The sequence below is a fragment of the Octodon degus genome, unplaced genomic scaffold, assembly GCF_000260255.1.
Source record: "Octodon degus isolate 3935 unplaced genomic scaffold, OctDeg1.0 scaffold00010, whole genome shotgun sequence".
Lineage (NCBI taxonomy): Eukaryota > Metazoa > Chordata > Mammalia > Rodentia > Octodontidae > Octodon > Octodon degus.
Genome location: NW_004524586.1, coordinates 1,815,116 through 1,842,351, shown reverse-complemented (window position 1 = coordinate 1,842,351; position 27,236 = coordinate 1,815,116). Strand labels below are relative to the sequence as shown.

Here is a 27,236-nt window from a genome sequence, read left to right as displayed (position 1 = left end):
GCTGGCATGTGGTGCTGGGGGATTGAACCGTGGTCCCTGTGCTTTGCTAAGCTTGTTCTAAGTAGGTGCTTTAGACCACTGAGCCATCTCACCAGCCCAGATAATGGTAATTTCACTTCCTCTTTTCCAGTCCTATTCTTTTTATTTCTCTCTTGTCTCATTGCTCTGGCTAATGTTTCCAGAACTATATTGAATAGCACTGGAAACAGAAGACATCCTTGTCTTGTTCTTGATTTTAAAATGAAGGCAGTTTTTACCCATTTAGTAGGATGTTGGCTGTTGGTTTTTCATAGATGGCTTACATCAGGTTGAATTATAAATTATCCCAATTCTCTGTAGGGTTTTTATCATGAATGGATGTTGGACTTTGTCAAAGCTTTTTCTGCATCTATTGGAATGATCATGTGGTTTTTGCTCCTGGTTCTGTTGATGTATATTACACTTACTGAATTGCGTACATTGAACCATTCCTGCATCATAGCAGTTGGTCATAATGTCATTGTTGTTGTCATCGTCATCATCATCATCGTCATCCTTCTGCTCCTCCTCCTCCTCTTCTTTTTGATGTATTTGGTGTAGGCTCTCACTACGCAGCTTGGACTCATGGTGATCCTCCCCAGTGCCGGGATTCCTGGTGTCAGTGGCAGGCTCAGCAGGCCTGGGGCAGGGTCGGTACAACATGTGGTGCCAGGGATTGAACCTTGGTTCCTGTGCTTGCCTAAGCAAGTTATCTCGCTGGTCCATGATGTATAATCTTGTTATTTGCTGGATTCTGTTTGTTAGCATTTTATTCAGTTATTTTGCATCTGTGTTTATTAGGGAGATTGGCCTATAGTTCTCTGTTTTACTTGGGTCTTGCTCTGCTTTTGTAATCAGACTAATACTTGCCACTAATATTGAATTTGGGGGAGAATTGCATCCTTTTCATTTTCATTGAAGAGTTTGAGAAAAGTTGGCACTAAACCTTCTCTAAATTTCTTGTAGAATTCTGCTATGAATCCATTGGGACCTGGGCTTTCCTTTGTTGGTAGGTTTTTATTACATTTTCAATTTTGTTGTTATTGGGTCATTGAGAGTTTGTGTATCTTCTTGACTCAGCTTTGGCATTTCACATATATCTAGGGAACTGTATTTCTTCTGTTTTTTTTTTTTTTTTTTTTTTTTTTTTTTTTTTTGGCGGAACCGGGGATTAAACTCAGACCCTTGCTCTTGCTAGGGAGGTGCTTATTCCACTGGGCCATCTCCCCGGCCCCATGTGCTTTTCATTTTGTGAGAGTAAAGGTTTTGGAAGTATTGATGATCTAAATTTCTGTAGTATCTGTAGTGATTTCTCTCTTTTCAGTAATTTTAGCATGAATTTGGGTTTTTCTTCCTTTTTTTGTTTAGGTTGGCTAGAGGTTTATCAATTTTATTCTTTCAGAGAGCCAATACTTTGATTTATTTATTCTTTGTATTGATTTCTTCATCTCCAATGCATTCATTTCTGCTCTAATCTTTATAATTTCGTGCCTTTTTTGGGCTTTGGTCTTGACTTGCTCTTGTTTTTCTAGGAGCTTGAGGTGCAGCATAAGAGCCTTTATTTGAGCTTGTTCTATTTTCCTAATGTGAGAATGTACTGCTCTAAATTTTTCTCTTAAGACAGCTTTCGTTGCATCCCACAGCTTTCAGTCGGTTGTATTTGCATTTCCTTCTGATTGTAAATATTTTTTAATTTCTTCTTTAATTTCATGTGTGACCCACAGGTTGTTTTGGAGGATGCTATTTAATTTCCATGTGTTTATGGTGTTTCTGTAATTCCTTTTGTCAATAATTTCCAGTTTTATTGCATTGTGGTCAGATAGTATACATAAGATAATTTCTTTTTTTTATTTTATTTATTTTTTTTGTTTTTATTTTTCAACAAATAATACACTGCATATATTCTTCTTAGTGGTTAATTGCTGTACAAGATGCGGACTTGTTGGGGCACTTGAGATGGCTCAGTGGTCTAAAGCACCTACTTAGAACAAGCTTAGCAAAGCACAGGGACTGCGGTTCAATCCCCCAGCACCACATGCCAGCCAGCCCCGCCCCCTGGTGGGCTGAGCAGGCCACACACACACACACACACACACACTCACACACAAATAAATAAATAAATTAAAAAAAAACAAGATGCGGACTTGTGATCCTATTTACAAACACCATTAGAACAAATCATTCTATTCATTAACAGAATGTAACTATATATCTATCCCAACCACTTTGAATACACAGCATAAGATAATTTCAATTCCCTCGTATTTTCTGTGTGCTAGTATATAGTCTATTTTGGAGAATGTCCTGTGTGCAGCTGAGAAGAGTGTGTATTCTCTTATTGCTGGGTGAAACACTGTAAAGGTCTACGAAGTCAATTTCTTCACAAGTTTGGTTTAGTTCTGTTATTTCTTTGCTGATTTTTGCCTAGTTGATCTACCTCTTTGTGACAGTGGCATGTTAAAATCCCCTATTACTATTGTATTATTGCTCTTTTGACTTTTCATATCTATTAAAATTTGTCTTATGTGGGTTAGTGGCCTTACTTAGGGTGCATATGTATTTATAATTATCTTTTCCCCTGCAGTTTTCCCTTAACAAGTATTTAGTGATCTTTATCTTTTTGAATGATTTTTGATTTGAAATTGATGTTGTCAGCAACCAGGATAGCTACCACACCTGTTCCTGATTTCTTGTGGCATGGAGGATTTTTTCCAATCCTTTGACTTTTAGTCTGTGTATTTCCTTCTGAGTTAAATGTGTTTCTTATTTGCCGCATATTGTTGGATTTTGTTTCTTAATCCACTCTGCTAGTCTGTTTCTTTTGATTGGTGAATTGAGGCAGTTTTACATTGATGGTTATAACTGATACATATTGGCTTATCTTCGTCATGTTATTTTCTTGCTATAGATTCCATACTTTTCCCCTCTTTATAATTACTTGCTCTGTTTGGTGGTTCTTTTCTGTTGTTGTTGAAGCTGTGGTCACTTTTGTCTCTTTCTAGTATCTATCAGTACTCTTAGTAGGGTTGGTTTGGTGGTCATGAATTTCTTCAGTTCTTTGTCATGGAAAGATCTTATTTTCCTGTTGAATTTGATAGTTTTGCAGGATATCAATCTGGGTTGGAAGTTATTTTCTTTCAGGACCTGAAATACTTCACTGTACAGTCTTCTTGATGGATATTTGATGGTTTGTGTTAAGAAATCTGCTGTGATTTTGATGGGCTTTCCACGGTAGGTGATCTGTTTCTTTTTAGAAGCTTTTAATATTATTCTATTCTTTTGTGGAATTTCTGAGACCTTGATTATTGTGTCTAGATGTAGATTTATTGTGATTATGGCTGTGTGGAGGTCTGTATGCCTTGCTTAATCTGTATGTCAAGTTCTTTTCTTATGTTTGAAAAATTTTCTGATAGTACTTCTGCAAATAGCCTTTTATATCATTTGTGCTGTCTCTAAGTGCTTCATTGACACCTACTATTCTTATATTATTTTTCTTAGCATCTCTTCTAACTGCTGAATTGTAATTTTCTAATTCCTTGTTTTAACTGGTTTTGGCTGCCCCGGTGTCTTCGAGGTGTGAAATAAGTTTTTTGGGTTATATGAGTCCATCTTTAGTTTCATTCAAGTGGTTTTGCCTGCTTTCAGGGGAGTTCTTAATTTCCTGAATATCTGTTTGGATCTGTTTCATGCATTCTAATTCTTTCCTGTATTGTTCATTCACTGTTTTCCATCATTTTTCTATTCTCTTCTATTTTATTTATTTATTTATTATTTATTTATTTTTTTTTTTTTTTGCGGAACCAGGGATTGAACTCAGGCCCTTGCACTTGCCAGGGAAGTGCTTATTCCACTGAGCCATCTCCCTGGCCCCTATTTTTTTAAATCTATGTTTTTAACTGTGTTGAGCTATTCCTTCCTGATTGTTGTCATTTCTTTTTGGACCTGAGTGATTCTTTCTGGTCTTTTCTTCTGTAGCCTGATGGACTTATTTCTTCACTTGAGTTGCTATCATTTCAAAGATTTCAGGTGTGTGATTGCCAAATTCTTAAGTCTGTAACTTTTTTCTTTTTTTTGCACCAGGAATTGAACTCAGGACCTTAGGCTTGCCAGGCAGTCGCTGTGCCACTGAGCTATATTCCTGGCCCTGGGCTAGAGGATTGAGATTGCCTTTTGCTTCTGTGTTTTGCCATTTTTGAAGCTCTCACTAATCACTCAGACAGAGTCCTGCAGGGTGCCCAGAGTCCGCCAGTGTTCTTGAGTGGCTCCAGCAAAGCTCCACACCTGCTTGGGGGGACCCTCACATCACAGCTCTCCTGCATCCCACCGGCCACTCAGAGTCCTCCTCAGTTCTTACAGGTTTGGCCTGGCAGCATCAGAAGCTCCGTTCCTGTGCGTTGGAAGCTAAGGCCTTTAGTGATTGATTAAGTGTCTACTGGTATTATTATTAAGTAGTAATTAAATTTTCAGTAATATCATTTCCTCACTACTTACTCAGTGCCAGTGTTACTCTTTTTTTTCTTAAAGTATTACTGTTTAATCTTTGTTAGTCTGGTAGGTGAAAAGATATATACAATGTATTTCTTTGTAGATGTTAGTAAGATTTTGATTCCTTTTATATGTTCATTGATCATTTGAATTTTTTACCTGTTTGTATTTATTTGTGCCTGTGTCAGCTTTTCTTATCAAGTATTTTTCTTTAATAATTTTTAAAATAATCTATTCAGTGAATGTTTGCTATGTGTTAGACACTGGTCTAGGTCATAGAGGTACAAGAATAAGAAAGTAAATTGTGGAACTGGTACCACATATTAAGGATTTTAAATCTTTTTATTGTGTAGATTGAGGGTTTTTTGGGGGGGTTACACTGCTACTATATTTGCTATTGAACTTTAGATATAAGCGTTTTTTTTTTCTTTCTTTTTTTTTTTTTATGCACTGAGCACCTCAGTCTTAAAGAGTTACAGATTATTTCTTGCCAGAGTAGTTTTAATTTTGTGGGTTTTTTTAATATACTTAAACTATTTTACATCTTTTATACACATTTATATATGTATATGTGTGTGTGTGTGTGTGTGTGTGTGTGAAATGGACAATTATTTCAACATTTTCCTTGCTTTATTTAAAATACTGCGTTTAATACATACTGAATTTCTATACACAGTTTTATTAAGTTTCATTCTGTTGATTCAGTTAGTCCCCTTCAAATATTATGCTGTTAGGGACTGGACATATAGCTCATTGGCACAGTGCCTGCCTGGCAGGTGCGAGGTTGTGAGTTCAATTCCCAGTAAAATAAATTAGACTGTGATTGTAGGTAATTAAATACTGATTGAAATGAGTGTACTTGATAAAAACTGTGCACCATTGTTCCTCCTCCAAAATATTCTTTTTTTTGTTGCTTTTATTTTTTAGAGTCAGGGTCTTTATAGTTCAGGCTGGCCTTGAACTCACTGTCTCATCCAGACTGACATTGAACTTGTGGTGGTCCTCCTGCCTCAGCCTCCTGAGTGCTGGATTTACAGGCCTGCATCACCATGTCTGACTTAGAATATTCTAATTTTTGTGTATTACTCTAGATAGAATTTACAGCCAGTTTTTATTACCTTTCCTGCAGTGCTCCACACAGAGAACCTGATTAGGATTGGTTTAATGTATTGATTAGCGTAGGAGGATTAAAGTATTTACAGATTTTTTTGTGTGTGTTCAAGAATACATCTTGTGATTTAGGATAACTTTTGTTCCTAAGTGAAGTTTTACAGTTTTCTGTGTTTGGACTTGTATGTATGTTCTTGTGGTACTGGGGATTGAACCCAGGAGATCCACACTGAACTCGCATCCCTACCTAGCTCTTTCAAAATTTTTATTTTAAACAGGGTCTCATTTCATTGCCCAGGGTGGGCTTGAACTTTCAGCCCTCCTCCTTTAGCCCCCCAGAGCCTTGGGTTTGTAGGCATTTGCCTCCATGCCTTTTTATTAAGTTTATTTTTAGTTCTATAGTTTTAGTAAAGTGTTTTGTTTTTTTACATGGGTGTTTTATTTCCTTATTTCATAATCTTTATTTGCTATCAAATTTCTTTTCTTTTCTTTTCTTTTTTTTTTTTTTTTTTTTTTGGGCCAGGGATACATCTCAGCATTGCAGTGCCTACTTGGCAAGCATAAGGTCCTAAATTTGATTCCTGGTATCTCCCACCCCATTCCTCTTTTTCTTTTCTTTTTCTTTTTCTTTCATTCTTTTTTTTTCCTTATTCTTTTTTTTTTTTAATGTATTTAGTACAGGGTTCTCCAGGGTCTCACTACACAGTTCAGACTCGTAGTGATCCTCCTGTTTTCAGCCTTCCAAGAGCTGGGATTACAGGCTCTCACCACCACGCCTAGTCTGCCGGCTCAGCGCATCCCAGGGGCAGGGCTGGCACATCTTTTTTCTTAAAATGGATGATTTCAGTTGACACTGTATTTTAGGCTCAAGTAAGAGAAAATATTTACCATCTTCATTGAGAATTTGGTTCTCATAGTTGTCCTACATAGTATGACTTACACATGAAACTGTATTACACATGAAACTGTATCGTGTGTGTGTGTGTGGGTGTGGGTGTGGGTGGGTGTGGGTGTGGTGCTGGAGATTGAACAGTAGCCTCCTGCATGCTAGACAGGTGCACTACCGCATAGCTACATGCCCAGTCCCCTCAGCAAGACATCTGTTAACTTGGAGTTCTTTTTCTTTGTTGAGTGTTAGTTCTTGAGTGCATGGAATACCATAAAAAATATTAAAAATGGATCTAATACCTCAAATGCTTCAGGTTACTTTACCTTTGGTTGTTTTTAATAGTTTCTATTTTGATCCTTAGACCAGCGTCACCTGGGGGAAATTAAAAATATAAACCCCAAGCTTCCACTGCAGACCTGCTAAATCAGAAAGTTTGGGGAAGGGGCCCAGCGATTTGTGTTGCAGCGTATCTTTTGGGTGATTTTGATCCTTGCTACAGTTGGGGAACCCCTGATTTAAACTAAAATAACTTGTCTCTAACTTAGGAGTAGTGCTTGTGCTGTGCGATTGTCAGAAGCAGATCAAGAGGGGTGTCGCTGGCTGTGCGTGAACCGCTCTGCAGCGTGCAGCTCGCTTGGCAGCAGCTTACACCCCCTCCTGCCCCACTGCTCCAGCTGTGTCCTGTTTATTCCTCATAGTCTCAGCTGCCAAGCAGGTCATGGCTTCAGAGTTTGTATGTTTTGTCACGTGCTAACTGGCCTTCATAGATACAAATAACTGCGTAGGATGAGCGGAAAGATAGAACTTTGTGTAAAATGTGGTAAAAGATGTTTCATAATGTTTTTGCATTAATGAAGGAAACAACCTTGTTAAATGCTTACTTTTCTAAGTAGTTTTGAAGGCAGTGTAAATAGTGTGTTTTCTTAATTTTTTCAATATTAGATGTTGAAAACATTTTTGTGTCTAAGAATCAAAGAAGTAGAAGTGAAAAAAGACACAGAGGACATCAATAAACCAAAAAAGTTCATGACTTTTAAGGAAAAAAGAAAAACTCTATCAAGGATGCAGAGAAAGGTTTGGTTTGATTTATTTCCTTTTTATTTAAATTGTTTCATTAGGGGCTGGTGAGATGGCTCAGTGGTCTAAAGCACCTACTTGGAACAAGCTTGGCAAAGCACAGGGACCGCGATTCAATCCCCCAGCACCACATGCCAGCTAGCCCTGCCCCCTGGTGGGCTGAGCTGGCCACACACACACACACACACACACACACACATAAATAAATGTAAAAAAAAAAAAATTTAAATTGTTTCATTAAGGGCCAGGGAGATAACTCAGTAGAATAAGTGCTTACCTGGCAAATGCAGGGTCCTGAGTTCAATCCCCGGTACTGCAAAAAAAAAGTTTCATTTAAATATGTTGTTTTATTGTTTTCTTTCATTAAAGTCTTCGTCTAGGCGGAAGTAAGTCACAGTTAACATGCAGATACGAATTGGACATCTGGGTGGCAGACGTGGCGGTGTGCACGCCGTGTGGGAGGCCGAGGCGGGGCACCTGAGCCTAGTGCAGGCCCGTATGGGCGCTTAGCGAGACTGTCCCAGAAGGATAAGAAATGAATGAAATGGCATTTTTGAAATTTAGTAGTGAGAGTTTCTTTCTCCTACTTACAACAAAGAAATGTTTTGTTAAGTCAGTTTGAACTGACAGCTATTGGCAATGAGAATAATGTGTGGAGAGCTGCTTTTCCGTGGGGGCTTTTATCCTTTGGGCTTTTTGATCAGCGTGCAGTCGTCGGGATTTGCAGATGTTTCCTAGTAGAGCAGATAGCGCTTCTGGGAAGGGGAGAGCAGTGCGATGCTTGTGATTGGTTAGAGCTGTGGCCTCTTGTTAATTCTAGGTTGAGGTTCCAGTCTCTTGTTACTTACTGAGACTTCGGAAACTTTTTTTTATTTTTAAAGGAATAAGGCTAATAATACCTTACAGGGTCGTTACACATGTGTGTAAAGCACTTTGTCCTCACTTATCATGTCTCAAACTATTTCTAAACCGTTAAGGCTAGGAAATGGATTGTGAAAATGAAAGTAATTTTCAGGGATTTCCATCTTTAAATTGGTGTGATGAATTATGAAAACATAGAAGTATCAAAATAAAACCAATAATTATAAGTGATAACTAATAATGGTAAATGAAGATAAATATATTGGGATACTATAAATACTGAAAATAAGTTTGCTGTAGCACATAAATAGCTGTTGTGGGGGTTGGGTGGTAACAAAGACCCCGTAAAAACACTGTACCTCCTAATTTACCTTGAGGGGAAGAAACTTCCTAGGTCAGTTCCCTGTCGCCACTGGCAGGCAGCTTGGCGACCATTGTTTGCTGCTCTTCCAGCATTAGAAAGTGGGAGGACAGTGGTTACTTTATAGAGAGAGATTGAGAGAGCGCAAGCACTGCCTATGATGGTCGGCTCAGCCGTGTGAGGGCTGTGTAGGCTGAAGCCTGTGGGGGATTGTTAGCACTAGAAATTATTTTTGGGCTCAGCACTTTTCTAAAACAAATTTAATGGAAATTTTAGAAAATGCTAGCATACCCCACGTACCTACTATTTAGAATGAGCGAGGGACATAAGAATTAAGGTGAGTAACGTACATGTGCCAGTGCCTCATCATGAAGGTAATCATTATGTACCACCAACATACATTCATAAGAAAGTGGGCAAATGTTAGTAGGTTTTTTTTTTTTTTTTTTTGCAAGAAGGAAGCATTGAGGTAAACGTAGGAATTTCCTGTTTTACTCTCTAATCTTGTTCTTCTGTTTTCCCAAAAGGCAGCCATCTTTATAAATTAGATTTTGGATATGTATCTTATCCATGTTTATATTTATATTCATAGACTATGTGGTCTTGTTTTATGTGTCTTTTAATGTTGACATTTTCTTTCTGCTCTTTTTAGTTAGAGGTACATACTCTTACATACTCTTTCTTGTTTTCAGTGGAAGAAAGCAGAAGAAAAACTAGAGCGAGAGCTGCGAGAGGCAGAAGCTTCAGAGAGTACTGAGAAAAAGCTGAAGCTGGTAGGCAGTTGCACATTCTGTTATGCCTTCTAAATGTTGAGTGAATTTAACACATTTATTGTTTCAGCTTGTGGGTATATAATTTTGATTTTTTTTCATGATGCTTCAGTGATTTTGTGATGTGTAAGAAGCTGATGTGTGATCTCCACTAGTTTTAATCATCAGATGCATATCTTCATACTGTTTCTAAATTCTAAAGATTGAATTGTGGGGAGGGAAGGGAAGGAAACAAGATTTAGCTTTGGAAGTCATACTTCAGTTTGGGGAAAGCACGTCAGATGATCCTGCAGTGACCTGTCTGTTTCCTCTGCCAGCACACGGAGACTTTGAATATTGTGTTTGTGACCTACTTCAGAATATTGAAGAAAGCTCAGAGGTCGCCTCTCCTGCCTGCAGTTTTAGAAGGTCTTGCCAAGTAAGGGCTGTGTAGGTTGAAACCTTTCAGATTTTTTCTAAATAGATAAATCAAAGTAATCATGAATTTTAAACAGGCTTCCCTAATAATGTCCTAGTGTCTTCAGTCCACATTCTCTTTTTGTCACCAGTCTTCTCTTGAAACTCTTATAATGGCTGTTTTGGTTTCTTCCTCTTAGACCTTTCATTTTAAAAACTCACTCAGTGCTGGCGAGACAGCTTAGCAAACTAAATGCCTGCTTAGGCAAGTACAGTGGCTGAGGTTTGATCCCCGGTACCACATGCCTGCCAGTCTTACCCCGAGGTGCACTGAGCTGGCCATCAAGACCAGGAGTGGTGGCACATGCCTGTAATCCCAGCGCTGGGGAGGCTGACAACAAGAGGATCACTACGGTCCGAGCTGTGAGTCCAAGCTGCGTAGTGAGACCCTGTACCAAATAAAAACAAAAAAACTTCTGCCTAGGAAATTCTAGGTATGCCTGCGGCTCATTTGTCACTTCGGAGTGTTGGGCCACTTGGGTTGATCATGAACACTGGCTTCGCCGGCCTTGCTTGTCCCCTCTGGTCCCGTGCACTCTGTTCGTGCTGAAGTCGGGCTTTGTACGTATTGTACCAGCGCTAGTCACTTCTTGGGAATGTGAGGTCATGACTGTCAAGAGAGCTTTTCACAATTAAATTGAAGGTAGTACCCTGTAGAACACTGCTAGTCAGTAGAAATGTAATGTGAACTACATACACGACGTAAGAACTTTCCGTTAGCCGCATTTAAACAGTTACAAACAGGTAAAATTAATTTCAATGTAATTCGTTAAATTTGATTTACATAAAATCTGTTTTAAAATACAGTCAGTACTAAGTAAACCTTACTGAGCTCCGTGGCGTCTGTTTTTGCAAAACTTGTCTGAACGTTGGTGTATATTTTACACTTAGATACAGCTCAGTTTGGCCTGCCATTGTGGGGAAGTACAGCTTTAGAAAGAGAAGTAGGAGGAATAGCCAGAGGATACAGAGCAGGCAAAGCATTTCTTTCTAATGATTGGAGCTGTTCAACTGTGGGGTGCATATCTTTATAAGGTAATGTCCCTGGAACTGAGAATCTTCAAAGGAAGGCTGATTAAAGGGTTTACATGTGATACTAAGACTTGCTGTTTGTTTTTTTATTCTTTATTTGTTTTTATATTGTGGACAGGGTAGACAGGGTAAACAGTCGCACTGCATAGATCAGACTTGTAGTGATCCTCCTGTTTACAGCCTCACAAGTGCTGGGATTACAGGCGCACGCCACCACGCCCAGTCTCAGTCACTGACCCAGCACCCCCCCCCAGGTGGGGGGGCGGGAGTTGCACAGCAAGCCAGACTCTCTAAGCAGGCACTTTAATCCACTGAGCTATTTGGCTGGCCCTATTTAATTATTTTTTAATACATGCTCATTTAAGTAATAGTGCAGAAGAATGTAAAAATGTAAAATTCTTCCCTTATGAATGTGTGTATTTTCTGTCTATTGGCTTTTTTTTTTTTTTTTTTTTAACATGAATAGAATCATGCTTTGTCTTTAACTTGCTTTTTTAGGGAGGTAAGCCCTGGGTATCTTTCCATGTTAGCCTATATAGTTTACTTAATTTTTAAGTTCGTAATACTCCATTTTATTTCTGTGAAGGCTTACTTGGCCATTCCCTGGATTATGTTATGGGTAGAAATGCTGATTTATAAACTACATGTCTTTATGTGTTTAGATATATAGAATACCATTTTTAAAAAAATGGTATTCTTATTTTATATTCTGCTAAATGATGCCAAATTGCTTCTGACAAAAGTGGTACCAATATGTATGGAATAAATCACCTCTAAGGGTATCATTTTTGCTGTTTTTCTTTGTTGAGGATTTACATAGCATCAAAACCCTTAACTAGTATTGTAGACATGTCCTGACTTTAACCTACTCTGGTGCCTAATATTCCATAGTGTACGGAGCAGTCTCAGATTTAGTAGCTCCTATAATTGTTTAATTCTACTGATGGCCTCAGTTCTTTGTAGAAATAGTGGTTCAGGACAGCCCAGTGACTTCTTTGGGTTTATAGTGAGTACTGCAGCCTGAACTGGACACCAGGCCCAGTATTCTCTCTGCTTTTATTTTCAGAGCTGTCGTAGAGTTCATAGTCTCCGTTATCAAAGGGACTGAACACAGGGCCCTGTGAGTGTTAGGCACACACTCTCTGCAGAGCTGTTCCTTCAGTTGTGAGTGCAGACCCTTCTCACTCTTTTCAGTTTCCTGGAAGCTGATTCTGCTGCCTCCTTTGTGACTTAGAACACTGCTGAACCTAGTAAACGTTCCTCAGGGATGTTTGTTTTTAACAGCCTCTTAGGACAGAAGTATTTTTAAGTACTTTTAATTTATTTTGTGCCTCATATATCCCTACTGAGTGTAATACTCAACATTATGTGAGCCGGGCATGGTGGCGCATGCCTGTAACCCAAGCACTCAGGAGGCTGAAGCAGGAGGATTGTTGCAAGTTCTAGACTGGCCTGGGCTACAAATGAGCTCAAGGCCAGCCTGAACTGTATCATAGCAAGACCCTGTCTCAAAAAGATAAAAACAAACTGTGTGAATTGTTGAAGAAGCCAGTATGAATTAATGAAAACTGTTGATAATCATCATTATTTCGATCACACCTAACATTTGAAAGGCGTATTAAAAATACAGATTTAAAGTCACGTTTTACTTTTACCTGATTGATTTCTGCTTTTAACTAACTTTTGTTTGATTCTAGGTTTGCTCACCTTATAAATGTGGAATTTTTTGATGATTTATTAGTAGTTCTTCATACGCTCATTGAATCTGGTGTAAGTAACTCTACTCATGTATTAATGAATTACTTTTTAAAGGTACAAATGACAGTCATCTTTCTTTCTGTGTTTTTCTCTTTTGAGGTACTGACTTTGAAACGGGGGCCTTAGACATGTTAGGCAAACTCCTCATCATTCGTTTTTGTTTGTTTTTTGGTTTTGTGGTATTGGGGATTGAACTCAGGACCTTGCGCTTGCCAGGCAGGTGCTTATTCTACTGAGCTATCTCCCCGGCCCTCATCATTCTTATAATCTCTCTCTCTCTCTCTCTTTTTAAAGGACTTAAGCTATCAAGAAAGTCTTCACTGTGTGCAGACTGCTTTTCATATTCTTTCTGGGCAAGGTAAGGTATTTCCTTATTTAAGTTTTACTTGCTTTATCTTTGGAGGCTACGACATACCTAATTTGTGTTTATCATTTCAAAGGTGATGTTTTGAATATCGATCCAATGAAATTCTATACACATCTCTACAAAACACTGTTCAAATTGCATGCAGGTGAGTGTAGTCATTTTATTTTCCTTAGTACTTTTTTACAGTCCATAATGATTGTGTTCCTTGTGAGGACTTGGTGCAGGCACGCAGCACACCCCAGTTCCTGCTTTCATTCTCCTGTGCTCTCCCTCTGCTGTGTATGTATAGTGTTTCCTTACCACTATCTGCAGCGGGTATGCTGTGAACAGTGTTACAGTCCGTGAGAAGTAAGATACGGCACATGAAATGCTGGTCTGCCAGTGCTGCATATCTGAGAGAGAACTTTTGGAAGTGGCAGGAAATGCAGTTAATACTACCTGTTGCCTCTCTTAGGGCTGCTTATTGGCTAGACAAAGGGCGTGGGACAGGCATGACAGTTCATTTTTTTTTCCTGAAGTTCAGTGAGGTTGCATAATGAAAAAGCCCTGAAGAATCGACCTGTTGTTTTAGGTGCTACCAACGAAGGTGTGGAGATTGTACTGCAGTGCCTCGATGTCATGCTGACCAAGCGCAGGAAGCAGGTTTCTCAGCAGCGAGCCCTCGCCTTCATCAAGCGCCTTTGTACCCTGGCTCTTCAGGTTCTGCCGAACTCGAGCATTGGCATTTTGGCAACTACTAGAACATTAATGCACGTACGTAGTAAGCGGAAAGAGCAGTGCTTTGTGCTTAGAGTGCAGTGCCGTTGCTGGGCCCTCTTTTACTTCCCATCTTGCAGTATCATTTCAGTTGTAAAAGTAATTCCTGTGTGGGTGGAATAACGGATACATCCCTGCTACCTGGGAGGTGGGCACACTTGGGCTTAGGGGCTCAAGGCCAGCCCAGGCAGCGGGAAAAGCCCAGTGTGCTTGACTTATTGTGTGCTGGGGATTGAACATAAGGCCTTCCCACTGAGCTGTACACCCAGCCCTCGTAATGTCTCTACCAAGTTGCCAAGATGCCTAGACTCTGCTCAAACGTAGGATGCTCCTATCTTAGCCTCCCATAGCGCTCGGGTGACAGCTGTGCACTACCGTGTTTGGCTGAGCACCCAACCTTGTTTACAGGTAACATTTTTTTTTGGGTACTGGGAATTGAACTCCTGACCTTGTTCTTGCCAAGCAGGCCATTGAGCTGTATTCTCAGCCTTTGCCCAGCTTTTTTTTAAAGAAAAAGTAAAGTAATTGGTAACATAATCAGGTGATAAAGGAAGTACATAAAATCACATGAGGAGAGGCATTTTAATTCCACTGACATTCCCCAGAGGTAACTCTTACTACCACTTAGTGGCTGTCCTTCATGTAGGTACTTTTTATTCACGTGTAAACACATGCACCATATAAACAACACAAGTTACATTTTTGTGTCAGTACTAATACTCCTATTTATCTTTTAATGATGAAGGTTTATTCGGTTCTTTGTTTAACAAATACGTATTTCTTAACTATGTGCCTGCCAGTGGTTTTTTTTTTCTCTGTACCAGGGATCAAACTCAGGACCTTGTGCTTGCTAGGCAAGCGCTTATGCCGCTGAGCTATCTCCCCGGCCTCTGCCAGTGTTCTAACTGCTTTACAAAGATTAACTAAATTAATTTTTATAGTTGAGGTGGGTATCATTACTATTTCCATTTTATCAATGGAAAAACAGATCCAGAGAAGATAACTTGCCTACAGTTAATACCAGTTAGTAGAAGTGGGATTCAGGTTTAGGTAGTTTGACTTTTTGTTTCTCTGCGGGTCTCTTGATAGATACAGATAACTGCTATTGTTATTATAATTAATACCAAGGGGAATTTTTTATATGTGTCTGATGAAAGTATTTCTATAAGATAGATTCCTGAAGAATATTTTCTTTTGTAAGACAATAAATTCAAATAAAACACGAGAGTCTTTGTAACTTTTGTCTTTTGTAATACAAATTTTTCTTATTAAGCTAAATAGAGGCCAGGCATGGTGGTGCACCTGTAATCCCAGCACTAGGGAAGGTAGGCAGGAGGATCACTGCAAGTTCAAGGGCAGCCTGGGCTACATGGTGGGCTCGAGTCCAGCCTGAACTTCATAGTGAAACCCTGTCTTAAAAGAAAAATGAAAAAGCTATATAGAAAAGCCTCACACTTATAGCTAGCTTATATACAGCCATCAATTTGAATGAAGTCCAAGTACAGACTAATAAAATTCTGTCAGTTAACAGTTTTAATTCAGTTCTTTTTTTTAATGTGACATTGCAGACTTTCCCGAAGACGGATCTGTTGCTTGACAATGACTCTCAGGGCAGTGGGGTTTTCCTGCCCGAGCTGGATGAACCCGAGTACTGCAACGCACAGAACACTGCGCTGTGGGAGCTGCACGCGCTGCAGGTGAGAGGCCCTGTCTGCAGCGAACGCCTGCCCAGTGATGGCCATTGTGTGTGGAGCTGCCTTTTTGAGAGCTCCGGTTTTAATGCTGTTATATTTGCTTTGCGCTATTCCTTTTTTTAAGTTATTAAAGATGTTTTCTAAGGGAGCAAAAAGCGGTGAGGGTTTTTGTGGGTTGAAGTTATGAAAGAGTTATAAAATATTTCCATAGCACTGACTTAGAGCTTAAGAAGCTTTGCTATCAGGTATATCTGTATTGGATCCTATTCAAGGAGGCATCAGTAGGTGGCTTCACTCACGTTCTGTATCAGTGGAATGGGCTTCATACAAAATAGGAATATCAGGTAACCTGCTCTGAGCTACCTTTAGCTCAGAAAACAAATTGCTTTTTGAGGGCTTTTTTCTAATACTATAGTAGCAAGACTATGTAACCCTTGATTTGATCATGAAAAAGATTTGTATTTTAATTCTTTAAACAAAGGTAATACTCAGGTAGTGACATTTGCAAAAATAGGGTTGTCTTGTTTCCTCTTCAGAGACATTACCATCCCATAGTGCGGAGGTTCGCAGCTCACCTCATTGCTGGAGCGCCTTCTGAGGGCTCTGAGGCGCTCAAGCCGGAGTTGAGCCGAAGGTATCATTCAGCATTCTTTTATTTCTTGGGGGGCGGGTGGGCGAGTGTAAGTGTGTATGTATGTGGTGCAAGGGCTTGAACCCATAGCATGTCTTAGTCTTCTTTTTATTTATTTCTTATTTTTTTATTTTTTGGTGGAACCGGGGATTGAAATCAGGCCCTTACGCTTGCCAGGCAGACGCTTATTCTACTGAGCCATCTACCCAGCCCCGCATGCCTTAGTCTGAAAGTATAACATTCAGGGCTATCATAGAGCTGTATGGTGGAGCACTTGCCTGTGATGTGCAAGACTCTGTTGCTGTCAGGTATTTGTATTTCTGGTACCACAAGAAAATTAAAGCAAAAAGACCAAGATTGGGGCTGGGGAGATGGCTCAGTAGAATAAGCGCTTCCCTGGCAAGCACAAGGTCCTGAGTTCAAGCCCCGGTTCCACAAAAAAAAAAAAAGAAAAAGACCAAAATCTAGCAAATTAAGCTGATAGTTACTTACTTTGTTATGTAAAATTATTATTATTATTATTTTTTGCGGAACTGGGGATTGGACTCAGGCCCTTGTACTTGCCAGGGAAGCACTTATTCTACTGAGCTATCTCCCCGGCCCAGTTATGTATTTGTAAAGTACTAGATTATAAAGTGTAAAGTGAAAAAATGTAAAGTTAAAGTTGGGTGCCTGGTTTTGGCCTCATTTGTATTTCTGAGTTGTTCTATAGAGAGAATATGTGAGGTGTTAATTTTACTCGTTTGTATTGGATAATTACTCAAAGCTTTTAAAAATGGAACTGTGAAGTTTCACACAGGAAAAATAATAGTAGTGAAATCATACCTCATGTTTCAACAATTAGTAAGATATTGCCTTGGGGCTGGGGAGATAGCTCAGCAGTCTAAGCACCTGCCTGGCAAGTGCGGAGCCTGGGTTTGATCCTCGGTACCTCATGCCGTGCTGGCCCCCGGAACTAGATGGTGGTACACACCTGTACTCCCAGTGCTGGGGAAGGTGAGACAGGAGGATCACTATGAGTATGAGCTACATAGCAAGATCCTATACCAAATAAATAAGTAAAGATTAAAAACAAAAAAAAGATACTGCCTTTATCTACAAATGGTCATCCTTGCTTCCTTCTTTTTCATTTTTCTTTTCTCTACATTTTGCTTTATTCACTTGAATACATATGTCAGAAAGACAGCACATAAGCAGGGAGGGAGAAAAGGGTGTTTCACTCTAGCGACTTCTTTCCTTGGCCTTAGTGGGAGTACCTCTCAGTTACGAGGTGCTCAGATGGATCCTTCCTCTGTCTGCTTCCAGTGAGGAAAATGGTTCTTCCTGGAAGAATTTTCTATCCCCCTGGTTTTAGTCTGAAAATTTTCAAAAGTTGAAAGAATAATCTTTTTTCCTACAAAATTAGCAAAAACTTGAGTTACAAAGAGAGAGAGAGTGATAGTTTTATCTTAGTTCATTTATGCTGCTATAAAAAATACCTGATTCTAGGCCGGGTAATGGCTCAGTGGAATAAGCGCTTCCCTGGCAAGCGCAAGGGCCTGAGTTCAATCCCCGGTTCCGCAAAAAAAAAAAAAAAAAAAAAACCAACAAAAAAAACAAAACCTGATTCTAACCCTAACCCCTTAATTAGCTGTCTTTTTGTACTTCCTGTTAAGTGAGTCAGGGTCTCACTGTGCAGTTCAGGCTGGCCTTGAACTTGGGGCAATCCTTGTACCTCAGCACTGCTGAAGGAGGATCACAAATTTGAGCCCAGCCAGGACAACTTAGGGACTTGGTGAGACTCTGTCTCAAACTTAAAAATAGGCTGTGGATGTAGCTCAGTGTGAAGGCCTGAACTCAATCCCCAGCACCATGTGTGTGTACACAAAAGGTGTATGTGGTGGGTGATGGAGACTGGCCACGGCACAGCACAGCTGTTACTCCGGCTTCTTGTCATCTAGGAGAAGCTGAGGTAGGAGAGGATGCATTCAGACCATTGTATCTCAAGGTGTTCCCAAACTCAGAAATAATATTTTGGTTTTTGCTGTGTTTTTTTTCTCTTGTAAGCAGCCTGCTATTTTCAGGGCTCAGAACTGGCCAGTGAGCCAGACTGATTTGCTGCCCTCTTCAGAGTTTGAATAAAAACTGAATTAGTTGCTATCACTTAAATATTGGAAGAATCACCATAAATTTATATTTCGAGCTTCTTTTGAAGTATTAAATTTGGTAACTTGCCTGAATTTTTACATGACAGTCCAGTTGCTTCTCTTAAATGAGATTGAACTGTTGTTTCTAAAACCTTTTCCATTTGGTTATGATAGAGATAACTTTAAAATGGTCATTTACTGCCTCTTTCTTTTGTAACTCCCCTAGCCTTACTTCTTTTTAAAATTTTTTAAAAAATTTTATTTATTTATTTATTTTGGTGGAACTGGGGATTGAACTCAGGCCCTTGCGCTTGCCAGGGAAGCGCTCATTTTACTGAGCCATCTCCCTTGGCCCCTTAAATTTTTAATTTTTTTGTTCCTTAAAAGGGGGGGGGGAGACTATTCCTTGTCTTTTTTTTTTTTTTTTTAGTGATTCTGTTTTGGCATGCTTTCATTAGAAATCCTGAACACTTACTTCTTTTGGCCAGTTACTTCTTCAAGGGGAAGATGAGGAATGGTTTATTCCAGAGGCTTGGGAAGGGAGACCAGGTTGAGTTGTGAATCTAACACAGCTGTTGGCAGGCCTTTGGACAGTGTGAACTAACCGCAGCTCAGTAAGGACTCCTCATTTATCCGCCATGGTTAGGGACCTCTTTTCTGCCCTAATTTCCTCTCCTTGTTTCCGTCCCAGGCCAGCAGCTAAGAGTTGAGCAGTGTCTGAGGGTAACTGCAGGCTTCAGTGCTCTGCTGCACAGAGTTGGCCACCACTCACGCTGGGCGGTGACTGAGTGGGGTTTGATCACACTAAGTCAGAAGCCTCTGCTGCGCTTTCTGCCTGGGCTCTAGGCCTGCGCTTCTACCTGTCTGCGAGATTTCTCTTGAGAGCAGGTTCGTCTGATAATGTTGACATTATGTGGAAATTTCAGTGGGTTCGTTGGTTGATCTCACTCTTTGCGTTTCCGTTTGCCCGCCACTCCATCTGCTGTCTGCTATCCCTGCGCTGCTTGTATTTGTGATTATAGATCCGCCATTGAACTCTTTGAGCATTACAGCATGGCAGCAATGACATTCAATCCTCCTGTGGAATTTTCAGACTCCAAAAGGAAGGTATGTGGTATTTTTCAGTTTTTTTTAAAGAAAAAATAGAACTAAATCATGTATTGTTAACTCTAATACTAGCTTGCCTGTTTTATTGATAGCTTTTTTCCCCCCTCATGTTTAAGAGTTGATAGCTAGGACAGATGTTTGGGGCTGGAATCCAGGAGTTTAGTTATACTGATTCAGTATCTAAGACCCGACCAGGCATTTCAGTGTGGAGAGTCACTTGCGGTGTTAGCTGCTGCTCTCTCAGCTCTGCTCTTAGCTTGACTTGTACTTAGGGTACAAGCAACTTTGAACTCAGTGTTTTTAAATCTTTTTCCAGGATAAAGTTCTACAAGGGGAGTCATTTCTAAATGAAGATTTAAATCAATTAATCCAAAAACACTGCACTGAAGTTGCTCATCAGTCATCCTTGGATTTCACCAAATACTTAAGAACGTCACTAAAATAGTGCAAAAATGAAGAACAGTGGACTTTTTCTTGTATATTTGTGTTTATGTGCAGGTGCATATAAAGACAGGGTAGGTTAGGAGTTTTTTCTTTTTTGTCTTTTTGAAACAGAGTCTCCTGTGCAGTTTGGGCTGGCCTTGAGCTCACTTTGTAGCCCAGGCTGGTCTTGAATTTGCAGCAGTCCTCCTGCTTTAGCCTCCCTGAGTGCTGGGATTACAGCTGTGCACCATTACGCTCAGCTAGTGTAGGACTTTTTATACAAGGAGAATATCCTAAGAACAGTTTGAAAGAGGAACAGTTACAGTTTGTGCGGCATGGACCTCTACCCAGTTTTGAAAGTGTCGTTTCTATAAGAAAGGAGCATTGAAAACCTTTTTTCTTTCTAATATTTTGAAAGTTTCCTTCTTAACGTACTAGTAAGCTATAGTTTTTGTTGTTGTTGTTTTCTTTTGGCGGTATTGGAGCTTGAACTCAGGACATTGCACCTGCCAGGCAGGTGCTTATGCCGCTGCGTTATCTCCCTGGCCCCTTACAGTTTTTCTATTTTGCAGTATAGAGATTGAACCTAAGAAATGCCAAGCTACATCTCCAGTTGAGTTAATTTTATAATGTTGAGACAGAGCCTAAGTTGTCCAGACTGGCCTCGAACTTGAAATCTTCTTGCCACACAACTTTTTGTAACTGTGATTACACGCATACACTACCATGCTCGATTGCCAGGAATGTGGCCAAGACTCCCAGCTGTGTGAGGGTAAGGTGAAGGATAAAATAAAAAACCCACAGTATCAGGAATGTATGAAAGGCGCTGGGAGGTCAGTGCCTGAGGATAGGCAAAGACAAAGGGGGAGGGGGAGTATTCTTTCCTGGAACAGTGATGAATAGGATGAGGAACAATTTTATGCATCTTTTTTTTTTTTTCATTTTATTTGGTACAGGGTCTCACTACGCAGCTCAGACATGTGGTGATTCTCCTGTTTTTAGCCTCCCCAGTGCTGGGATTACAGGTGTGTGCCACCATGCTTGGACTCAGTCACCCTCAGGGATCAAACACTGGTCCCTACTTGCCAAAGTAGGTGCTTAGTCTCCACTGAGCTACCTCGAAGGCAGGGAACAATTTTAACATCACAAAAGAAAAGTTAAGATCTTGCCTCTACGTGGGTACTTCCTGCCTTTGACCTCATTCTGTGCTGTGAGTCAGTCTGGCCCACCAGGATGAGTGTGGCCTCAGGCGGACCCGAGCCTCTTTATAATTTGTGGTCCCCAACACTGGTTAAGTCATAATTTTAAAAGTCATTTTGGACTTTTGTGCGGGACTTTGGACTTTTCCTGTCTATGCTTCAGTCATAGAAAGCCGCTGTGTGGCTGAGCACAGGCAGCAGGTCCAGAAGGGCAAGGAGCATAGAAAAACCTAGAACAAGAACACCTTTTGCATTTAGTCACACCTGTAACTAACTATTCTTTAACGTTTTTATTGCACTACCATAGATGGAAATGAGAAACATTCTCAATTTGAGTGAATTTAAACTTTACAAGTTTTATGAAGATTTTGGAGAAAAAAGTGGTTTGAAACTAGACAGGTGAGCCAGGTGTGGGGGTACGCACCTGTAACCTTACTAGCACTTGGGAGGCGGAGGGAAGGCCGACCTGGACTGTGTAGGGAGGCCATGTCTTAAAGAAAAAAAAAAAAAGAACAATACACCTAATTTGATCTTTTTTTTTTTTTTTTTTTTTTTTTGGGGGAACCGGGGTTTTGAACTCAGGCCCTTGTGCTTGCCAGGCAAGCGCTTATTCTACTGAGCCATTTCCCTGGCCCCTGGTCATTTTTTAAAATGGATATTTGCTCTGGCTTACTGGTGTGGCCTGTGTCTGAATACCCCCCACCCCCAGGCTCATGGGATCATAGGCGGGGTTTTCAGAGGTGGCTGAATCGAGACTGTGTGATGCTAGGATTAAGGGTGGTGAGTTGTCAGCCCACCGTCTGGTCTGGCACTGCTGTAGGCCCTGGACCTCGGTGCAGCCTATGGGACAGAAGGAGCTTGGCTTCCGCTCCGGGCTTCTGCTGCCTTCTGGGCGCCACCAGCTGTTCTCCATGCCACCGCTGCTGTGCATCACTCTTCCTTGGAGCCGCCAGCTGATGCCTCTACAAGCTGTGAGCTAACGAAGCCTTTCCCCCTTTAACTTTGGATCTTATCTCAGCATTGAGAAAAATACCTGAGAGAGCTATTTTCAGACAAAAATTTGATATGAATTCACTGAAATTGAATGCATATGGTGACATGCCCTGTGATGGGGGAAGAATTGTTTGTGGAAGCAAAAACCAAGTGAGGGACTACCGTTCTGTTTTAACAATAAAGAGTGAGCAGAGGACTTTTTTTTCCACTTAATAAAGGCAGAATGTATATTCATATGAATATAATTACAAAGCGGTATTTTACATAATAGCTATGGCCGTATTCTTGGGCTGGTTGTGAAATATGTATATAAAGGTGTTTTTAATTAATAGCACAATAAAATGGCTTTCTTTCCTACTGTTGAGTTTTGTTTTGTTTTGTTTTTTTTTTTAAATACAGTAGTCCAACTAAATAGATCTCTTACTGCTTCAGTCATAGAAATCCACTTACATTTTTCTGGAGCTTTGCACTCTTTCTCGTGGGATAAAGTGACATAGAAGATTCCTTTTCTATCGCAGCACGTAGGAGGCAGAGAAAAGCCAGCCCACGTGCGGTCGGTCCGCATACACTTGTGTGTGATTTAAAAAGCATTTCTGAGGTCACATCTTTAGGGTTTGATTATTTAATGGTGAGAAAGAAGTGTGTCTGTATATTTGTAAACTATTTACATATAAAAGAATATTAAGTATTTGTGTGCATAATCAAAGGGTCTGTTGTCATCAGAGCAGAAAATACCAATGCATGTCAGAAATCATTTATTTCCAAATACATAAATGTATCACTTTGGCAGCAAAAATTGTAATTCAGGTGAAAAGCAGTTTTAAGACATTCATCAGCTGTTTTACGCTTGTATTATGCTTGTAATTCTTGTTTTATATGTAGTTGTACTGGAACCATAAAAGCATACAGGTAATATTTGAATATCCTGTGTGAATTTGAGGGTGAAATACATTTGCTTGTATAGCCTATTACTTTGATTTTTGGAGTTAAATGCCTTAAGCATTAGTAGCTAGGGCGCACCCTGAGGCTGTTCTCATCTACAGCCTCCCATTATCAGCTAGACAAATACAGATGACTTACTGTGTGCTTAGCACTAGGCGTTTAAAAGTAAGGTGGAATAATGGTGTCAGCGTAAATCTTCCGTAATCTGCTGCTGAGTCAGATCATGTGTTCACTAAGAAATGTCTTAGCTAGTCGGGTGTCAGAGTGAGCTGCATCACCTGAGCTAAGTATCCACCCAGAGCTGTTGACTGCAGGCTTGAACATCCGCACATTTCAGAATAGCAGTAATAGTGTGATTCAGGTATTTCTGGGTCACAGTCCTCAGCTGCCAGCCCAGGACTGCTTTTGAAAAGTTGATGCCTAGAGATAACAGAAAACATTCTTATCGATCATGGGAATGTCCAACAAGTAGCTTTTGGGGGTCCATGTGCTCCCCTTTTGTGGCCTCAGTGCTGATGTAAGACAAGGGTAGCAACTGCCCTGTTGCCACGAGCTTCCCTGTGACCTTCCCCTCACTCTGCCACATGTAAGGTCGGACACGGCTGGGAAAGCCCCAGGGCGCACCCTGAGGCTGTTCTCATCTCTTCATTGGTGTAGGAGCATAATGGTGGTGGTGCTCTGTAGCACCCCTTCACTTTTACTGCGAACCCTGGTTGCTTTTCGTAAGGCCTTGAATGTCTGCACAGGAGAGGTCTACAGAGATATTAGAGGAGGACAGGAAAAGGGAAGATATGGTTAAGAATTAGTGTTCAGCGTGCAGGGTCCACTTTCATTCCTTCACAGCCTCAGAGCCACGGAGGGGGGCGTTGGTGTTTTGTGACTCCTCTTTATTCAGCCACAGCTGGAGAATTTGTGAATTTACACTTGTTAGGATGGCATGCGAAGACGCTTTACTCAAAATGTTGCCGACAATCTGGTCCGTCATCCGGCTGTCCCCAGCCCTGTGCTGCCCTCTCGTGTCTTACGGAGCAGTGACCATCGCAGCGAGGTGGCTGTGAGGAAGCTCACCTCTGCTCTCATGTAGCACTTCATACCGAGCCTTATTCTCACCTTTTATTGCCAGATACACTTTAAAAACAAACACCCTGTAACAGGGTGTTAAAATTCATGTTCATTTCTTTTCACTTTTTGTGAGGCTTCTTGAAATACTGTTATAAACCCAACTTGAACATTTAGGTTTTTTTTCTGTGTCAACTCTACTGAAAAGAATTTGCTATCCAGATTTCTTATGGCCTAGAAAGCATAAAATGGTAGCAGGTATAGTCCTAGTGGTTATTTTAGATATATTCTAAAAGAATACTGAATTTCATTTAATATTATAATTCAGATGCGTTAACCTTTAACAAAAATTTCATATTTCTGGCAAACACCAAGTTGTGCTGGTCAGTTACCAGACACATGCATGACACGTTCAGTGACAGACGGACAGACTGCTTTGTGGGCGTGTCATGGGACATGACAGTGGTCCGAGAATGTTACAGCAGTACTGAGAATTCCTGTTTCCCAGTGGTGTCGTGTAAATTCACTCTGCTGTTCTCAGGCGTTTTCCCCGCATCCCCATCATTAAAGTGACACATGATAGTACAGATTGTGATTGCTTTACTGTTTGAGCAGTGTGTCCTTCCTAAAATCCCAGTCGGTTACAATACAGTATGTACGTAATCCTCAAAATGTTGGGGTGCAGCATAGGCAGTAAACTGGGTTCATTCATTTGCTAAACCCCAAATCTCACATTCACTCAGGGTGAGTCCCAGATTTGGTGCTCTAACGAAGTCCACAAGTATGCTGAGGCCGCAGGGGAAGGGCAGGAGCGAGAGTCAGCTGTGTGATAAGCTGGGGGAGTCTGGCCTTGCATTTTACCACCCTGCATAATTTGGCTTTAGCCGGTCTGGTCGGTGACTCAAATTTCAACCTGTAATTACCCAGGCCAAACCATTTGGCCTGTTAGTTTATAGAGGCCTCATTGGCTAGTGCTAGGATATTTAAAAAATGGGATTGAACTGTGCATATATTACAGATTTTTTTTGATATAAGGAAACTTGCAGTGTTGCGTGAACTATTAAGCGGGGACAGCCTGTATTCAGCTGGCAAGAAAATGGTAGTTAACTATGACAGCTTTGTTGTATATGTTCAGCAATTTTGTTTTTAGAATAAACCAAACAATAGGTATTTCATTTTTATATTTGGTAAAACATCTCAAAGCAAAGGATTTTTAAAATGTGTTTTATAATTTTAAGAAAAATGTTTAAAATTTAATACCAATGGAAAGATAGAGTTTGAGTTTTACTGCAGAGGAAAACGTCATCATTTGCTTCATACCGAGATTAAGAATCTATTACACTTAGCTAGGTTTTGTACAGCAAGGTATTTAAAAAATAATTTACATCAAATTGCAAATATAACTTGGGCCCATAGCTCTTCAGTTAATAGGAAACGAAGCTATTTTACGTGGAAATCTAGCTCATTGTAGATGTTCAGGTGTACATTTTAAGTTTATTTTCAAATGGTGAGATAGAATCACTAATGCTCCTAATCCACAGAAAAAAGGCATGGCTAATAAATACACAAATACAGTGTCAGTACAAACCTTGCACAATAAATAAATCTACTTTAAACACAAAACTTTTTTCCACAAAACTACTTTTGATTTAAAAAAATTACGTTTTTTGTCACATCACAAGTCATCATTCTAGATTAAATTGTGGAAACTAAAAATGGAATAATCTGTGAATATATGAGCGATGACCTTCCCGCATGAACCCCAGTAACTTCTTCATATGTAAAAAGAATCGTAGAGTGCACCATGGTACACAGTATAGGGACTACGTTGAGTCACTTTCAGTGAATCTTACAGAATTCATTTACATTTGCAATGCCCGAAGCTTTTGCTTTTCAGCCATAAACTCTATGGCTAACCTGTGTAGTTTGCTAGTTTTCAGATCTGTCTCCGGTTCCCAGTTCTCCAGGTTGGGTCACCGGTCTCTGGCCCTTGGGCCAAATCCAGAGTACCGCCTGTTCTTAGAGAGCCCTTGAACTAAGAATAGTCTTTACATTTTTTAATGGTTGAAAAAAAATCAAGAGGATGTTTGTGATCTGTGAAAATTACACAAAATTCTGAAGTCAGTGTCCATAAAGTTGCCCCAGAATACAGCTGTGTTGGTTCCTGTGTCTGTCGGCTGTGCGGGCCTTTGGCAGGGCACGCAGCTTACACACGTTGGCCACAGACCGCGTGGTTGCCACCCTAAAATACCGGTTGGCTTCTGCAGACAAAGCTTGCTGACCTTAAAAGAATTAAGCAAGCTCAGGGATGTGTCTCCAGCTGCTGGCATTTGCAGACCGGCAGTCCTGGCGCGCTGTGCGTCGCCCGCGGAGCCCACTGGGGCGCTGCTACCCTGCGCTCGTCACTCGGCCTCAGCATGCGCGTCACGGCGTGTGTGAAGAGCGTTGCCGTTCCCAAGCCGTCCGTTTCCAGTTTAAGTCGAAGGAAAATAAATTCTCTCTCCACCATGTCCACTGTTGTCTTTAACTTCTTGCCAGAAGATCTTCACCTGTAACATTGTACACATAGGCGGTCAGTGCACCGAACATGAAGAAGTATTTACAGCCCAGGAAAGGTTCGGCGTGGTTCAGCCAACAGAAGCCCACGGCTCGGCCTGCCATGGAGGGAATCCTCCCTCCGGAGCCAGTGCTAGAACGTGGTGCTTCTAGAATAGAACATTAGAAAGAAGCATGCTAAGAAAGTCACATTCAAATAAGTTGTTTAACTTATTATTTTTGAAACTTTAGATATGATCATTTTAGAACAAATAACATGAAATATGGTATCTGAAGCAAAAACACTGAGCTAGTGATGACCACATACACTTAAGTGCTCTTTCTTGGAAATGCCAGCTTAAAAGGAGGTCAGAACACGGAATGTGAAGAGCCCTAGTTTTGCCAACAACTATTTTAAAGAAAAGCTTCCCAGCTTTAAGTGAAGCTGTGAAGTTAACTAAGTGATTGTAAATGTCTGTTTGCTTCAGGCAGGCTGACCCCGAAGGCCATCATCTAGATCGCTGCTGATCTGCTCTCCTAAAATACAATTAGTAATGTCCTTGTGCCTGCATATAATCTTAAATCGC

General features: G+C 40.5%; 2 protein-coding genes across 3 annotated transcripts in view; one reads left to right on the top strand and one right to left on the bottom strand.

Moving 5' to 3' along the window:
- The window catches only part of Noc3l (NOC3 like DNA replication regulator), a 38,628-nt gene extending 18,532 nt beyond the window's left edge, over positions 1-20,096 (top strand). For both annotated transcript variants that reach the window (XM_023709120.1, XM_004625488.2), the window contains 11 exons: positions 7,445-7,576; positions 9,494-9,574; positions 9,889-9,989; positions 12,757-12,829; positions 13,112-13,175; positions 13,258-13,329; positions 13,756-13,937; positions 15,509-15,637; positions 16,171-16,268; positions 19,414-19,498; positions 19,815-20,096. In XM_023709120.1, coding sequence (XP_023564888.1) covers positions 7,445-7,576; positions 9,494-9,574; positions 9,889-9,989; positions 12,757-12,829; positions 13,112-13,175; positions 13,258-13,329; positions 13,756-13,937; positions 15,509-15,637; positions 16,171-16,268; positions 19,414-19,498; positions 19,815-19,943 — 1,146 coding nt within the window. In that variant the 3' untranslated portion in view covers positions 19,944-20,096. The remainder of the gene's footprint in view (positions 1-7,444; positions 7,577-9,493; positions 9,575-9,888; positions 9,990-12,756; positions 12,830-13,111; positions 13,176-13,257; positions 13,330-13,755; positions 13,938-15,508; positions 15,638-16,170; positions 16,269-19,413; positions 19,499-19,814) is intronic.
- A 2,438-nt stretch (positions 20,097-22,534) lies between these two features.
- The window catches only part of LOC101588282 (1-phosphatidylinositol 4,5-bisphosphate phosphodiesterase epsilon-1), a 233,328-nt gene continuing 228,626 nt past the window's right edge, over positions 22,535-27,236 (bottom strand). The window contains exon 33 of the mRNA XM_023709028.1: positions 22,535-26,663. The gene's annotated coding sequence lies outside the window, so the exon portion shown is untranslated. The remainder of the gene's footprint in view (positions 26,664-27,236) is intronic.